Source organism: Melanotaenia boesemani, chromosome 19, assembly GCF_017639745.1.
Source record: "Melanotaenia boesemani isolate fMelBoe1 chromosome 19, fMelBoe1.pri, whole genome shotgun sequence".
Classification (NCBI taxonomy): domain Eukaryota; kingdom Metazoa; phylum Chordata; class Actinopteri; order Atheriniformes; family Melanotaeniidae; genus Melanotaenia; species Melanotaenia boesemani.
In genome coordinates, this window is record NC_055700.1 from 15205490 (window position 1) to 15222247 (window position 16758).

General features: G+C 37.5%; 1 protein-coding gene across 6 annotated transcripts in view; it reads right to left on the bottom strand.

Annotated features, from left to right (window-relative positions):
* bmpr1bb (bone morphogenetic protein receptor, type IBb) overlaps positions 1–16758 on the bottom strand; it is a 58144-nt gene that overhangs the window by 10199 nt on the left and 31187 nt on the right. For 4 of the 6 annotated variants that reach the window (XM_041969842.1, XM_041969845.1, XM_041969840.1 and 1 more), the window contains 2 exons: positions 10049–10357; positions 286–442 (listed from right to left, as the gene is read on the bottom strand). In XM_041969842.1, coding sequence (XP_041825776.1) covers positions 286–442; positions 10049–10133 — 242 coding nt within the window. In that variant the 5' untranslated portion in view covers positions 10134–10357. Of the gene's footprint in view, positions 1–285; positions 443–10048; positions 10358–13681; positions 13837–16758 lie in introns of those variants that run through there. The other 2 variants (XM_041969843.1, XM_041969844.1) reach the window with 2 other exon arrangements.

Below are 16758 nucleotides of genomic sequence, written 5' to 3' on the forward strand. Positions count from 1 at the left end.
TCTATTAAATGTTAATAATTAATATTTTTCTAACATTAAAATTATCATTGCAGTATGTTGTGACACCCCTACTTTATTCACCACTTTCATGTTTAACCTATTAAGGTTTCTGTATTTCTCCTGAGGAAACCCATTAATGAAAGAAGTCAAAGTAAACAGTTGTGTACTTGTCAGGTAAATAGTTGTATTTTTGGCTAATTACTCATTTAGTCTTTCAGTGGCCTCAGGACATTTATTATGTATATATCTGTGTGTGAGTGGGCAGGTGTGTGTACTTCACTGTACATGCAAGTGTTGTTGATAGAGCCTTCAGGGCACTGGGTGCAGTGGCAGCGAAGCATCTTCTGAACTGAAATGGTGGCTGTGTTGCTGCTCTCCTCCACCAGTCGCTTAGACCCCTCCTTCTTTCCACTCTTCATGAGCATGGTGTCCAACATGTTGGCTGTGCAAGAAAGACAGGACAGCAAAAAGAGTAAAGCTTAGTAAACACACATCAGAAAACAGCTTTATCGTAGCACTGCAAGTCAGAAAGTGTAACAATCTGCTGCTAACAGCAACCTTCCTGCTCTGGATATCACCACAGACCAAAAAGATGTCTGTGATGTGCAAGTCCTGCATGTATGAGACTTTTTGTATTTTTCTGTTAGAAAAAAAGACATCATGCTTCATTTGAGAGATCTTGATCTATGACAACTGATCCGATCTGGCACAAACAATTGAAAGTTTTTAGACAATAATAATTAACATAATGTATTTATCTATTCACTTTTTATAAAATAAAAAAAAGAATAATATCACACATTCCTATTACAAATAAGACTAACAGCACATGAGTATGAAAATGAGGAGTGTCCAGCTTAGTAAAGATGTGCAAGGGTTTGAGCCTTAGGTAAAAACAATTTCATAAATTAACAACAACTAAAACAGACAGTTCATAAATAAAGAAAAAGGCGCTCTTGTTTGGCATTTCCTGTATCTGTGTCAGGTGGTTTTATCCACGAAGGTGCCCCTTTTGAAGTCTAGTGCGAAGTTCTGAGTGTACTCCTTTTAATGGGAGATGTGAACATGAGCACAAATTCCCACCTTTCCTTTCACACCAGAGGCTCTAAAAGAAAATTGCACACGTTTTATACAACTTTGTTTATTCTGACCATTCTCATACTGACGACCAAACAGACCTGTGCTTGCAATAAACTGATATTTTTTCTTTTTCTGTTTTAAACTATTTGAACTAAATACAAGGATAATAATGAACATTGTCAAATATTTAAATAAACAAGAGAATTTGATCAAAATTATGATAAGAACGGGATGTTTCTTTTTTGTTTCTACTAAAAATGAACTGAAGGTGTATACAGTCTGGCGATAGAGAGTCAAACTGATTCTGACAGCAGCTTATCCCTGAGGACTTTTGTGGTCAGGGAGCTGAACAGTTTAGCGCCACATTAGATGGATGTCTTCCTCTCACTGCAAGTCTTATTTTCACTCAATCTCTTTTCTGCTCTCATCTTTAAGAGTGTTACCCGGATATTTATCCACATTTAAAATCCTGAGTTTTTGTTCACCAAGCTGCTGAAAGGACTCTGTGCAAAAGTGATCACTCTAAAATTTTTGAAAGTCAAGATTTTAAAACATCACGGATGCACGTTTGACCCATGTGTCTGTCAAATACAAGAAAAGCTTCCCCTGATAGGTTTTACTATAATAGGTGTAAGCAGATCTAAGCAGTGCAACAGCCTGAAAGGCAAGCAGCCGCTAAAAACATGGGACATGAGCAATTCTCTGGAGAACTATGTGATGAAAGGGCTGAATCAGACTGCAGTATAAACAGAGCGGTTGTTCTTTAAGAAGTACTCTGTGTCCTTTCATCTGTGTTGCTGTTTCTGTCAGAGGGGAAGTTTGTGGAGGTGTCCAGATCCTCCCTCACAGTGGCCTTGGTTTCTCTATCACTTCTGTTCCTTCAAGACAGATGTGTTACAGGGGCAGGTCATTGCGAAAAGAAAAGTAACAGGATGGCTGACATCACATTTGTTTTCTTAAACAATAAATAATAAAAAAAAAAGATCAGGAGCTGATCTGTTACTGTGTCTCAGACCGTCACAGGAGGAATACATTTAACTTTATTTAACTAAAATGTACAGTACCTGTCAAAGGCTTGGAAATAAATATTGGACACTAGATCTGGACATAAATTTGTCCATGAAATTCCTCAGCACAGCGAGAAAAGTGGGAACGTTTGTAGTCAGAAACATATGTCTTGCACCTGTCTGTATTGAAAGCTTCAACGACAGAAAAGTTTCCAAAATACCGTCCTGTTCCTGCTTGAGGCGAGCTGGGATACAGAAATGATTACATCTTTTCTTTTAATAAAAAATGTGTCATTTGTGTTTCAGTGCTCCATTAATTGCAAATTACTGTATTTACTTACACTATAATACATGTGCTAAATCATATACTGAAGTAATGCAAACGAATGCAGGGTACGTGTAATTTGATTCATGAATCTATAGAGATGTTCAGCTGCTCATGATAAACAAATAATCAAGTTACTTTGACTTCATATTAATAATTAATAAATTATGAGTTAAAAAATGTTTATTGCTAGTAGCTATTTTAATAAAAAAAAAAATTCTTTCCTTTTAACATCTGTAGTTTACTTTTTTTAATTATCATATTTCAGGGAATAATCTGGACTACACACAACATATTTCAGGCAGTTTAGGAGCGGTGTCCTCTGTGAGAAAGAATAATTCTAGTCCATGAGACATTTGGCATTTAGACAAAATTTTAGCGAGCTAAAAAACTGCTTTTTATAAAAGTTCCTCCCAAATGGTAGCGAGACAGACGAAAAAGCTGTAAACAGATACATTAAGTTCACATGAGGAGTTTCCTTAACAAAGTTAAAGTGTGAACTAATCACATAAAGAACAGTGACTTCATTTGTTAATAGTGAACAGAAGGAACTTATAATATGTGATGATAAATACATTAGTGAGGAATTATATAGATATACAATTTTTTACATTTACAATGTCTTACAGTTTATTATATGATGAAGTACTAACGGTCAAATTCTACTTATCAACAGGATTTTTACATGCAGGTCTTCATCTCGTAAGTCAGTCAGTGAATAATCTTAACAATGCTATTAAATGTGAAGTTAGTGGTTTGTAAAGATTATATAGCTATACCTTGAATTACAAAATAGTAGAGTTTATTCTCGTTAATACCACATGAATAGAGAAAATAGATCTAAATAAAATTGTGTAGCCTTTAGGGACAACACATGAAAACTAAATCTGGCTTATTTACAAAAGTGTTCTTTTTAAATATGACCTGTCCCTAACAAATAAACAAATAAGTAAAAATAAAAAATAAAATAATAGAATTGATACTTTAATGGAAAAGCACATAGAGCAATATATTATAAAAATCAACTTGTTGATATAAATACACTAAACTATTTTGTTTTTTGTCACACTTACACCTGAATAATGCAGACATGTTTCATTTTCTCCTTTCTTTATGCCTGTCCTACACCTTTACACACACACACACACACACACACACACACACACACACACACACACACACACACACACACACACACACACACACCTACACACACACACACACACACACACACACAAATTTGCTGTGTCTGCGACGTGGCACACTCAAGGTCATCCCGAAATCTGATCTGCATCCCCCACACATTCCACAGGCTTCTCCTCAACACTGATACAATATTACACACAAACACAGACACCCCCTGAGAAACTGGACTGTGTAGGACTGGTGAATTACTCCAGCTGCATCTCAGCTCATCGCCATCAGCTTCTTTATCTCTGAGCACTTCCACAATGGATTCAGCTTTTTTTTGTCAGCTGCCTTTGTGACCAGGCTTCTTGTTGCTTTTTACTCTCAGAGCATGCCTTTGTAGTGTGTGTTTTTAATGGTACTGATGATAAATGACTTAGTACGGAAAACTCCAAAATCATATCAGATGTTATTTTGTTTTGTCCCACTCCTGCTCTTACTCTATTATCTTGGATATGGTGGATTCTCTGTTATCCATTATTCATTTGCTTATTCTAAGAGACTTCCCTGGAAAAATAAAAATGTCTCTATGGGGCTATTTTTCATGCAGTACTTCCTTTTTCTGACACACTTTTCTGTTTTTGCAGAATTCATACAAACTGTAATTGTAGGCAAAGGCCAAACAAACAAAAACAGACATGTCTTGCTGGAAAAAATTGGGATCTTGACCTGCTAATATATCTTCATCTAAATGGCAATTTTATGCTGCACTTCCATATATTATTCAGAGTCAATCCCAACCTCTGAATAAAGAAATAAGAATGCTTTTATCCGTGTTGGACTGTCTCTAGCAGTTACCAGGTGAAAAAAGTGCAAGGATAAATATCCGAAATCGTCTTACTAAAAGTTGTCAATCACAAAAAAAGTAATTTATCTTACTGAGACGGTTTAGAATATCATCTTTTATTCCCAAATCATCAACACATGCCATTATGAAGCTCAAAGCTGCTTTTCTATTGACACTAACAGTCAATAATTGTAATAACTGGAGATCAATGCCATGACTGCTGTTTCCAGTGATGAGATTGGAGAGAAATGTTAGGAGGAGGATTTCAAGTCCAGAAATAAAATTCTTTATGAAGTGTTCTAATTAACATAACTGTTTCAGCAGACTTCACAGCACTGCAGCTATTTGATCCGGGAGCTTTGACCTTCACACAGACTGTCCACTGTTTGTGATAGGTAGGGAGGAAGACATAAGAAAAAAGGGAGACAAGTTTCTCCAGGTGGCCATGATAAATCACCTCCTCAAAGAAGGCATCTTCCCCAGTGCCTCCAGAGTGCACTCTGACCCCAATAGGGTCACAACCAACTTGCAGAGGAGCCATACATCCTCCTCCACCCTACTACTGCACCCTCATTCCTCTTAACCCCCTACAGGCTTCAAAGGCCTCTGCCACATGAGATACCCACACATGCACATATTGTACACGTGCACACACAAAGATGTCCAGAGAGCGCATTCCACACCGTCTCCTTCGTCTCTATCTCCCCTGTACATTTTCCATCAATCTGTTCTCCGTTTACCTGCCGTGACCAAGCTGCCTTTGTGAAGGGCGGGGACCACAAGGCTCCCTCCGCCCACAGACAATAATTCTGCAGTGAATCTGATGAAGGAGACCTGTCTGCTCAACACTATGCTTCCACCCCAAACTCTGAGAATCAAGTCCTTCTGTCAAGGATTCACATTGGTTGCTTAGTAAAAATATTACACATGGGTGTGAATACAGCAGAGAGCTGCTATATCCACAAGAAAATAGTCAAATACAGACAGACATGTTCACAGACTAAATAATGGCCGCTTTATTCTGCTTTAACTCATCCAATCGACATAGTGAGACAAGCAAAAGTCATTTTATTGTGTAAAGATATTGAACTGATAGGTTACAGAAAGAGTAATTCATTTATTTAAAAAAAAACAGCATCTTCCAGATTTCCTGGGATCTATAAAGGTTCAGTTCTGCATTAAGTGCATGAATATCTATTAAATTTCAGTAACTATGTTCATGTTTTACTGCATATTTATTTGCATATTATTTCCTAAATGACTGTTTATCTGGGAATAATAATATGTGACACTAGCTGAATGTTTTCTACACAGCAGCCACAAAGACTACACACATTTAGTGAATTTGTTATATCTTTGATACACTCTAACTCACACACACAGAATGGTAGACACAGTGCAGGTGTAGACACTGGCACCAAGTGTTTTTGTGTACTTTGTGTGGGGCTCATTTCAACAAACTACCTTGATCTTGTCTTCTCAGACATAATTTTTTTAAAATGTCTACCCACAATTCCCATCAATGCATCTCAATGCTCCTCTATCTTTCTGTGTGGTCTGCACTTACTGGAAAAAGCCACACAGTACCGAGTAATGGCGGAGTTCATTACACACACATCAAGACAGCAACCATAACGTTACCACAGTATGTCACCTTACCCAACAATAATGTAGAAGAAGTGCATAGATGCTTCTGTTTTCACTCAGAGTTGTACAAGATATCCATATCATTTCCATGTAACTTATTTATAGTCTTATATAGTTATTTTCAGGCATTTATTCCTGTCTGCTGCCACTTAATAGGTAGAATAACCAGAATTGTGGGTTTCTTTTGCAATAACAAACTCAGAAAAAAAGCAAAAAAAAAGCTAAAATTATTATTTTTTTATATTTATTTATTTATTTGTTTATATATTTATTTATTTATATATTTATATATTTTGCACTTTAAGATTACAACCTATTTCAATAAAACATGGAATGTTTAAACTTTGTCATGCCTTTTTAATGAGTGCAGAATGCACTCATTAAAAAGTGTAAACAAGCGATGCTAAGGGTGCTAAAACCGCTCCATACATCACAGAGCCTGGCCTTTGGACTTGTTAATAACAGACTAGATAGTTCTTTTGTTTTCGAGTTGGCACATAGTATCAATTTCTTTTAAAAATGACCTGGAATACTGATTGTTCCAACCGCTGCACACATTTCCACTATGTGATGGTCTATTTTAGATGTCTACGAGTTAGATAAGTCATAGCTGCCTTGAAGCAAGTTTATTATAAGACATCTTTTATGCACACTAAAAATTTATATGGCTTTTGTGAGTATAGTTTTGTGCTGTCGTGCATTACAAAGGTTTTCCACTGTAATCCCTTGACCATGTTTTTCTATAAGCTACTGATAAATTATAATTCTTGATGCAGTGCTGTCTGCTGGACCAAAGATAACCACCTTAGGCTTGCTCCTAAAATTGTTAAATAAGAGAGAAATATGTAAAGTATTATAACCTTTCTTTGAGGAACACTGTTTTCTAACAGTTCAATGATCAGTGATGCCTATTTTTTTTTTTTTTTACCTCAGTGGTAATTCCTTTTTTAAACCAAACTTTTACCCAGTGAGCTTTCGACTTACATTTTCAGTGTTACAAGGTGCAACGTGCTGCTAGCACGCAGGTCCATCTGTATATCCTCAACATTAGTTAATTTTCCATAATCCTTCACTATGCTGGACTGAGACTACACAAACTGATACCGACATGCAATTATGAACCTGCCTAAAGCTGTTTGTGCATTGAGAAAATTAAGTAATGGAGAGCTTCTACTTTTTAAGATTAAAACTCAAGGATGTCCTCTCTTTAGAACTCCCTCTGAGCTCACAAAAAATTGTCTAAAGCTTCTAAATCACACAGAGCAGATATATGAACATGGTGCACATGAGCAACTATAATACAAACACACACAGCTTCTGCTTCAAGGCCTGACCGCTGGAGCAGCACATCTGCTTAGGGATCAAATTCTGTGTAGGGGAACCGTATCCACATCCTGACAGGAAGCAGCTCACAGAAGGCTGAAGGAGTTCTCTCCTATTGAGGACCAACTGCTGCTGTTTTGTACTTCTGGACCCCTATGCCAGACTGCACCCTGACCTCACTCCAAAACACTTCCACAGATCTTTGATGCTCCAATACTACATACAACTTTTAGTATTCCTTAACAACTGGCCAGAAAAACTTTAGCGGGCTCATTTTAAGAAAAAAAAGCATGAGATTTGACTTTTTTAGGAAGTGTTAATTTACATGCTATGAACATCTACATGCAATCTAAATCATGGCATATCCACAACATCATTCTTATTGTCTTTTTTCTTGACATTGTTGTTGTAAAAATGTTTTAGTCTTTTATAATCAAAGTGGAGCCACAAAAAAGACACACTTGCGTGTAAAGCCAAAGCTGAAATGCCTCTGAACGCTCCCACAGAGACACAGTGACATTTTCAGGTATTTGCAAATAAAAACACTGCACTATTCTGTATGTATAACAGCTCTCTGGTGAGTGTTGCTAATTTTACATGCCTGTCCAGAAGACCAGAGATTGGCATATGTGCTGTAAAAAGAACATTTTATTTTATTTATTTATTTTTTTACATTTAATTTATGCACAAACTTTCTCAAATTGTGTAGTATATTTGAATGTGTGACTTCTTCCCTGACTGTGTCATGTTCAAATTGGGGTTTGTCAGTCAGTTGACAACTTTAAAGCCAAATCATAATTGGATGAAAATTAAACTAAATGACTTTTTTATATATATAAATGTTGTCATCATAGCATTTATATCCATTAATTGCTAAATCTTTCATGTTTCTACTGCACTGTTACTGGGCTAGGACATCTATTTTCTGTTAACCCCACCAGTCCAGAGAAACAGGTGGCAAACTGGCCATGCTTCTCAGATTTATGGACAACCTCCCACATGTTTAACTCATTTGGGTGACCTTTAAAAGATCAGATCACAGACGAAACTGAGGGAGCTCTCATTGCTGGAGAAAAAGCTTCAGTATGAAATCTTTCCAAGCAGCTCACAGCTTCATTTCACCAACTATTCATCAGTCTGCACTGACAAAAAAAAAAGAAAAAAAAAAAGCATAAACTTGATTTCTGTTTATGGCGCTACAATCAATGTTCTCTTCAGAAGAACTTTCAGCTGATTTTCACTCCATCCTCCCACATTTTTTCTATATAACTGTGTGGCTTCAGACTCTCAGACCAACTTAGAGCTTCAACTCTTAGTTCTGTCTGTGCAGAAAAGAGTAAAAGAAATTCTCTGAAGAAGCATTCATCAGCAGCTGAGGTATTTCATGACCAACTGCGAAAGTTACATTTAGCTCAGAGGCACACAGTCAGTATGGGATTTTACAGCTGGTCTTAAGTTTTGACACCATTTCAGCACAGAATGGCTTTGTGCACAGCATGGACACATTGTGTCCAAATGTGGAGTTGATTACAAATATTTTTCCAGAATCACATATACTTTTTCTATCCTCTGGTCAATTTTCAAGCTTCCCTAATCCCAGATGTACATCCAAAGAGTGTAAATGATAAAAAGAACTGACGAAGCAGCTACACAAGAAGGGAAATCCATTTACAGCTAAGAGCCATTTGCTGGATTTTATTGAAGAATAGCTCTATGGTGATATTCAAGAATATTTTGTGTTTGCATGAGTGTGTGAACCTATATGATTATACATTATAGATTAAAGTGTAGATTCCTTTTTTTTTTTTGCAAACAATTCAATCTGCTGTCAGATCAATACAGTAAAAAATGCCCATTATCATATGTTGAAATACAACACAGCATCTTCAGCTTGCTTGTTTTTTCTAACAACAGTCAAAGGCAAAAGTCAAACTTACCCCCATGCAAGACGGATATAAAATTCTAAAAATGGTAGCAGATGCATCTTTTGTTACACAGCTTATTGATCAACAGGCTGCATTTATTAGCTTTAAAAGCCAAAGAAAAAAAACACAAGATTTTTGTGTGTCTGCTTGGCTGCAGGGTATTTCTATAGTAGTATATGTGTACATAAAATGTAGGAGAACCCCAAATCATATTAACTCATACTGGTCTACTATCACTGTCCCTTTTCCCAAACCAAACCGTAACAAGGTATCATCATATTGACGGTAGGAGCCTGTTGATCTTCCCAGCTTGTCACAACCTCAAGGGACACCATGACATTAGCGGCATTCATCATAAAAAACAACTGGCTGTCCATTTCAAACAATTCAAAACATGAATGGGGGTCTTAGGGAAGGGGAATTTGTAAAAGGAAAGGATGGGACAGATAAATGCACATCCATTCTTTTGGTAGCCCCTGTGGAGATCATAAAAGCTTTTTGCTCATTGTGAATACCAGAGTGCAAAAAAATAGATGGTAAACCTCAAAGAAAGCATGATTCAGCCTGTCAACTCATGATGCTATCAATAAACATGTGAAAACATGCTCCTTTCTCAGCTAGGAAATAAACTGCATGATCAACCTGCTAACTTGAAATATGCATATGGATAAAAGGAGATTTGCAGTGACTTAAAACATCAAGGCAGCAGGAGAGTGCAAGCATGAAAACACAGTAAGTGAGGGCTGGTGTCTGGAGTAGTACTCACCATCAGCCCCACAGCTTAGCGATGCAAGTCCAATCACCAGGACAAGAGCTTGCCAGGCCCACTCCTGAAGCAGCCACACCATCATGTCAGCACCAACTTCCTTCAATTCCCTGAGGTGCTGCCACAGCGATCACACCCCGTGCAACACAGCGGAGATGTGAGAGTGCGTTCTATATCCTTTTTGTGAAAGAGCTTCAGTCCTCTCTCTGCACAAGTGTTTCTCTGTGACTGATTGCCACTCTGCTTCTCTGAACTCAGGAACTTCCCACAGTCGCCTCGCAGCCTCCAGCACTACTCCACACTGACAGTCTGGGAGAGACAGGCATGAAGAAAGAAGAGGTGGACAAAAAAGAGGGGGAGGCGGGTGTTACTTAGTTGCTCTCTCAATGTGCTATTCGTCCAGCCCTTTCTATGGGCGCTTCACTACAGAGAGAACAGCTGAATATATCCACACATGTCCTCTCAGTCTTTTGCTCACACACACACACACACACACAAACACAAGTTGCAAATTCTCACATCACTGATACACAGAAAGAAGAGCACAACAGAGGTGGTGTAAAAAAAAAAGGGGGGGGGGGGGGGGGGGGGGGGGGGGGGGGGGGGGGGGGGGGGGGGGGGGGGGGGGGGGGGGGGGGGGGGGGGGGGGGGGGGGGGGGGGGGCTAGGACAATGGATGCAAATATGAGCTGAATGAGGTGTGAAGGGCAGCAGAAAAAATCTTATGAATAGTAGCCACAGGCATGCAAACACACAGCATGCCAAGAGAGACATAGAAATTACAGTAAGAGCTAAAGTATATAAACTTGCAGAGCACATGTACACATACTATGTTAAAGCCCACTGATTCAAATTCTGCAAGACAGAGGAAGTCTGAGCTCAGATCTGTTGATGCTATGAAGCAAGAATTTAAAGAAAAACTAATGTTTGCTGTTAACGTTACCAGGTTACCCATCCTGGTTCAGCTAACTGACTTTTACATCCCTGTGCACAAGTACTAATGAGTTGCATGTTGCTATCCCTCCAGACATAAATTATGTTAATCCCAATAGAAATGATGTGGTAGTTTGCTAATTTGTTGCATTAATTTTCTTAGAAACTCTGCTGGTTGAGTTGTTATTGTAACAAGGAATTATGCTATACCACAGATACTTGAACTTACCAAAAGAACTGAAATATAACTGCAAATATGTCCTGTTCTAATAAGAAAAAAAATGTGGAATGCACAACAAATAAAAAGGAATTAACCTCAGCTGCACTTCCATCTTGAAATAATCGGTATGGTACTAAAGTTGCACGCCCAGGCACGAATGTGCGACCAAGTGTGTGGCATTAAAGTTCAGGTGTGGACTGAATCCTATAAAGTGCTCATGTGACACTGTAAGTGTACGAGTTAAGGGGTGAACACAAAGCACTTGTAACACTACCACAGGAATCAGGCCATCACACGTCAGGTGATTAGAGGCGATTATGCTCACACCTACAACCACCACCTCAGCTTTGCAACTTTAGAGTAATCCTACACACACACACACACACACAAACATGTGCAAAACCATGGAAAAAAGAGACAATAAAAACAAGCACACATTCCACTAGTGAAAGATTTATGTGAGTTACAAGTTAAGACGATTAAAATATTACAGATTATGTCAACTACAAGACCTACACAACTCATATACATCTCAACAAAAACACGTTATAGCCTTGTAAGAACAAAAATGTTTCCAAGAACCATTTCAAATCTTTCAAGGAGAGGCAAACAAAAGTAAAAGAAAAATATGTTGAAGAGGGGAAAAAACTAATAACAGTCAAATGGGCCTCCCCACCCAACACCTGTCCCCTCTTAAAGTCTGACTGGGTGGGAACTGCAGCTCCCAGATACTCTCTCTCCCCTCAAGCGCTCACGAGCCCTATAGCTGTCACTCCTCATCTGTGCAGAACTGTGTACTACATGTGATAAGTCAGCCTATTCTGAAGCATGAGTGCATGGGGAGTGATGTGAAAGGGTCAGTGCACATCACACACTCTTCTGCGCCCCATCAAATGCCCAGCATGGAGGCTCTCCAGACTGACAGCCTACTCAGCCCAAAGGCCAGGGATGGGGGGTCCAGGGGAGTGAGCAGCTCGGTAGGTGGGGGTCACCCAATCACACAAAGGGTTTGAAAGTGGGGCAGACTGGTTGCAAGACCTATTTACAATCAAATTAACTATCCCTACTTTTATTCTTTGTCTCCCTCTAATGCTTAGAATCTAAACAGCAATGCATAACTATCATCTTTCACAAGAGGATTAATCCTGCATAGGGAATCATCCTATCAGTCCTTCAGTTGCTCTGTAAAACCACAAAGTTTGCAGCAACTGAAATAAGGCATAAACACATTGAAAATGTGTGCACCACACTCAAATTCAACACTTGGGACTTAACATTTTGTGTAAACAGGAAAAAATACCCAGAAATTGTAATGGTAGCATTTTACATTTCCTGTTATAGTGTATAGGACATCGAGGTGATTTCACTCTGTATTTATTAATATTTCAGATTAGGTCCCTGTTTAACCAAAGCAAGAGCTGTGCCTGCATCCTTGGCACAGAGTTAATCATGTTTACGGCAAATTACAGTGGACCAGGACTGCCCCTTTTAGCCGATTCTGCTTGTTTTGATCATGGATAAGCTCCTGACCCTTAGTCAGGGGGAGGAGGAACTACACACCACCAGTGGGTACTAGAACGGTTCACAGCTGGGATGAAAGTCAGCTGTCTGAGGCAATGGTGTTCAACTAAAAATGGTATACAATGCTCTGTAGGTTAGGGGTGGGTATTGATGTAGAAGCTGATGAAGCAAGAGATGGACAGATTTATAGGGCAGCAATGAAGGTGGTGCACTGATCCATTTTAGTGAAGAAAGAACTGAGCAGACAAGCCAGCTTTTAATTTACTGCTTGATCTATCAACACTAAAGTTTAGTTCATAAAAGCCTCACAAGCACGTTTTCACATTTGTGATGTAAAAAAAATCTCTGTTCATATCATCTGTCCTACAATATGTGAAGCAATATTGAAACGGTTTATTGAAAAAAACTCACAGTAATGCTAATATTTACGCTTAGTACACTGCCCAGCCTTTCGTGTTAGGAATACCATTTTGTGGTAAATTTGTAGTCTTCTATTAACAGACCTGACAGAAACATCACACATATGATAAACATTTCAGAGAAAGTTTTTTTTTCTGATATATGGCAAAAGATTGTGGAAAATGCATTTGTATGATTCTCCACATCTGGCTTTGACCTTTTAGTACAGTTGGCAATCCATCACTTTGGCTCCTTTCCTTTAAGAGAAACTGGGAAGGATCTATGGAGAGTAGTTAAGCTCTGAGATTATATTCAGTTTGTTTTGCAGATTCTGTATCATCCACATTAGCCCTCTAACAGAAATATATCAATTAATGCAGTTTGGTTGTTTGAAATAATCTCTCTCCATTTCTCAGAAACGGAGAGCTTACATTAATCCTAGCACTAGTATTACAATGCACCGTGGAAATTAGTCAAGATTTTCATTACAGAAAACACTTTCAAAGAACAAACACACCTTTCATCACTCACTGTGAATGACTGTGAAAAATCACCACTAACCTGTGAAACAAGAAGCCACAGCAGAACACAGATGATGAAATTACACTGAGTAGAGATGGAATGCGTATCATGAATGATGTTTCAGTCGGAGCCAAAATGACCCACAGCTCTGTGAAATCTGGAGGATTTTCAGCAGCTCAGAGTTAAAACTCCTGTCACCGAATCCTGGAAATCAGCTTATTACCGTGGCAACACAGCTGTCTCTCCCAAATGGTCCAACTGGCCTGTAAGAGTCACTATCTTAATCATCCAGCAATACAAAGATTACTTTCCTCTCTTCATGCATCAGTCCTCACAAACTCTTCTAAGTTATACAGAATCTTTTAAATTTTTTACTCTTTCTTTCCCTATGATCACAACATAAAATGCTCTTATTCAACAAACACAAGACATAGACAAGACACAGCATAAATATATTATTTAACAGGTGTCTAAAAAGTCATAAAAATGTTATAAATAAGAGAAAACTGTAAAATAAAACACAAGCAACAAGGAAAATGGCTCAAAGGAAATAAAAAAATGGCAGGGAAATGGCTTTAAAAGAAAATTATGTGAACGGGGAGAACAAATTAAAATTTGAGTTTCTGTCTACTTATTGTTTTGAAAAGTTTGAATAAATAATCCCAAATATGTAGATTTTGTCCCAGATTTATTCAAACAATTATGAGCTGGAGCACAGAGGAAGTTTTCTATTCCACATATGCAGAACATAATATTAAACGCTGCTTTTCTATATTTAGTTTTGACTCTGGGAACAGAAAGAAAAAGTGTCCCAGATGATCTGAGAGGCTTGGAAAATGCATTCAATATTAGCAGACCAGGAATGGGATTTCTGACCTAAACCCTTTAGCTATTTTAACCAGAGGAAAGAAAAAGAAAATTCTGACAAGATGGGTAAAGAGGACAAAAAAAAAAAAAAAAAAAAAACTGCAGACAGACAGAATGAGTGAGAGCCCAAGCTACAGGACAGAAAGGAAAAACCTTGATGAATATTCAGGATTCCCACAATACTAAGACCAAACTACTCGGCACAGACTGATGCTTTGAAGTTACAAAGAGCGCTGAGTGGGAAGAAAATCACCATTCATAAAGAGTGAAAAGACACAGCAAGATCTGCCCTCCTACCCTCCCTCTGTCTTTCACGCTGTGTCCGTCTCCCCCACTGTCTGTCTGACTGTCTCCGTCCTCACGATGCGATACTGGATAGCACTGAAATATGACACCTTTGGTGAATCATTTTTCTCTGCCAAAGTAGATGTTTTTAAAAGGTATAACTTTCAGAACAACGCAGGGATTGCTTTAGTAGAGATTTACACTGTTCTCATCTGAAGTTTCAGACTTCATGCAGATACTTCAATTTATAGCATTCAGTGTGTATGTCAGATCATAAATGTCAGTATTATGTGAAGTACATGAACGTCAATTCAGTTTATACTGCTTCTAGCTATTCAACTAAATCAAACCCAAAGATTTGGGTTAAATAAGTTTTTTCAATATATATTTTACACATAAATCACAAGAATTTATTCTGCATTTTGACAATAGACTGTTATAACCCATACAGTTTTATTTACAAAATTATTAACGACAAAGTAATTGTCTGTTTTTGAGATGATAAAAATCTTAGCCCCCTTTACATTCATACAACATGCCATCGACAAGACTGCATGATGTGTGACACAAAAGTGTCAATGCTGAATGTGGCGTGCCACGTCATGCTGGTTCTCCCTTTTACTCAGATGTTTTTTTTGGCCATGTGACTTCTTCTGTTGCTGCTTAAAGGAACAACAATAGACAAATTTACATATTTTTTACAGTGATCTCTCAACACAATGAGCTTTATAAAAGTTAGTTGTTATGGAAGGGCAGTGTGAGAAAAACTGACGCTCACAAGAAACTAATATAATCCTAGTCCCCAATCTAAAATTAAATAAGTTTGAATTTCTTATCTTCGCTGCCTAAACCTGCTAGAACTCATGATTTAGACAAAGCAAGACCTTCTACCTAACCAGTGTTGATAACAGGCTAAAGATGATAGAGTGATGGACAAATTAAATAATCTACCCTTAAACTATTGAATTTGTTAATTAAGCACAACTTGACAAACAAGTGACTTTTGTAATTTTATGGTTATTCTTTTGCAAATTATAAATGTAATTCAATATAAAAGGATTGGCACTAGATAAACCAGTTGTATGGAATCCCATGAAAGAGCCTTGTCCTGTCATTTTTCTTCTTTCTGTGTCGTTCTGTGTGTAATGCAACACATTTCATAGTTATAAAACTGTATATTTCATCTAAACATGCATTTTTTATTTCCTGTTCTGTTGTTATACATTCATCGCAATACTTTTTAAGTGTTTTTTTATGTTGATACTGAATATATACAGCTGTGGCTTTTGATATCATCATGCTTGATATCAAACATGAATTTCAGGTTAGCTGGAAGAACCTGGTCAGATTTCCTGATCAATTATCTTTTTTTTTGCATCAACTAATAAAACTTTCTTGCAAGAACAATTTAATTTTATCATATTCCCTATCTAATGGGGAGATGAAGTCATTAAAATTAAAGATCCATTTTCAAGAAGATCCAGGCTAAGACAGCAGCACTGGCACAGTTACTACACACTGCATATGCAGACATTTAACCAATGCATCCAGAGTATGCATAAAACTGTAAGTTAAATAATAATGTGCACATAAATCACAAAAAAATGATAAATGTCTCAAACTGGCAAATGCCAAGAGAAAATTTATGTTAAATTATTTTTCTCTCAGTCACATATTAATGAAATTAGAAATATTTCTAAACATCAGAGCTCAATACATGTAAACAATGTCGCCATAATCCAGCACAGACATAAAAATGGCAGCTGCAAGCCTCTTTATGATCTTGAAAGTAGGACATGAACATAATTCTGAAATAAAAATTTAAATAAGCCTATGTTTTTTACTAGTTACTGTATAAGAGGCATAAAAGATAAAGAATGAACTATTATAATTCAAACATATTTGTAATGAGATTTAAACTCAGTATTAGATTCCTAAAAGCTATAGATCCATTATTCATTGAT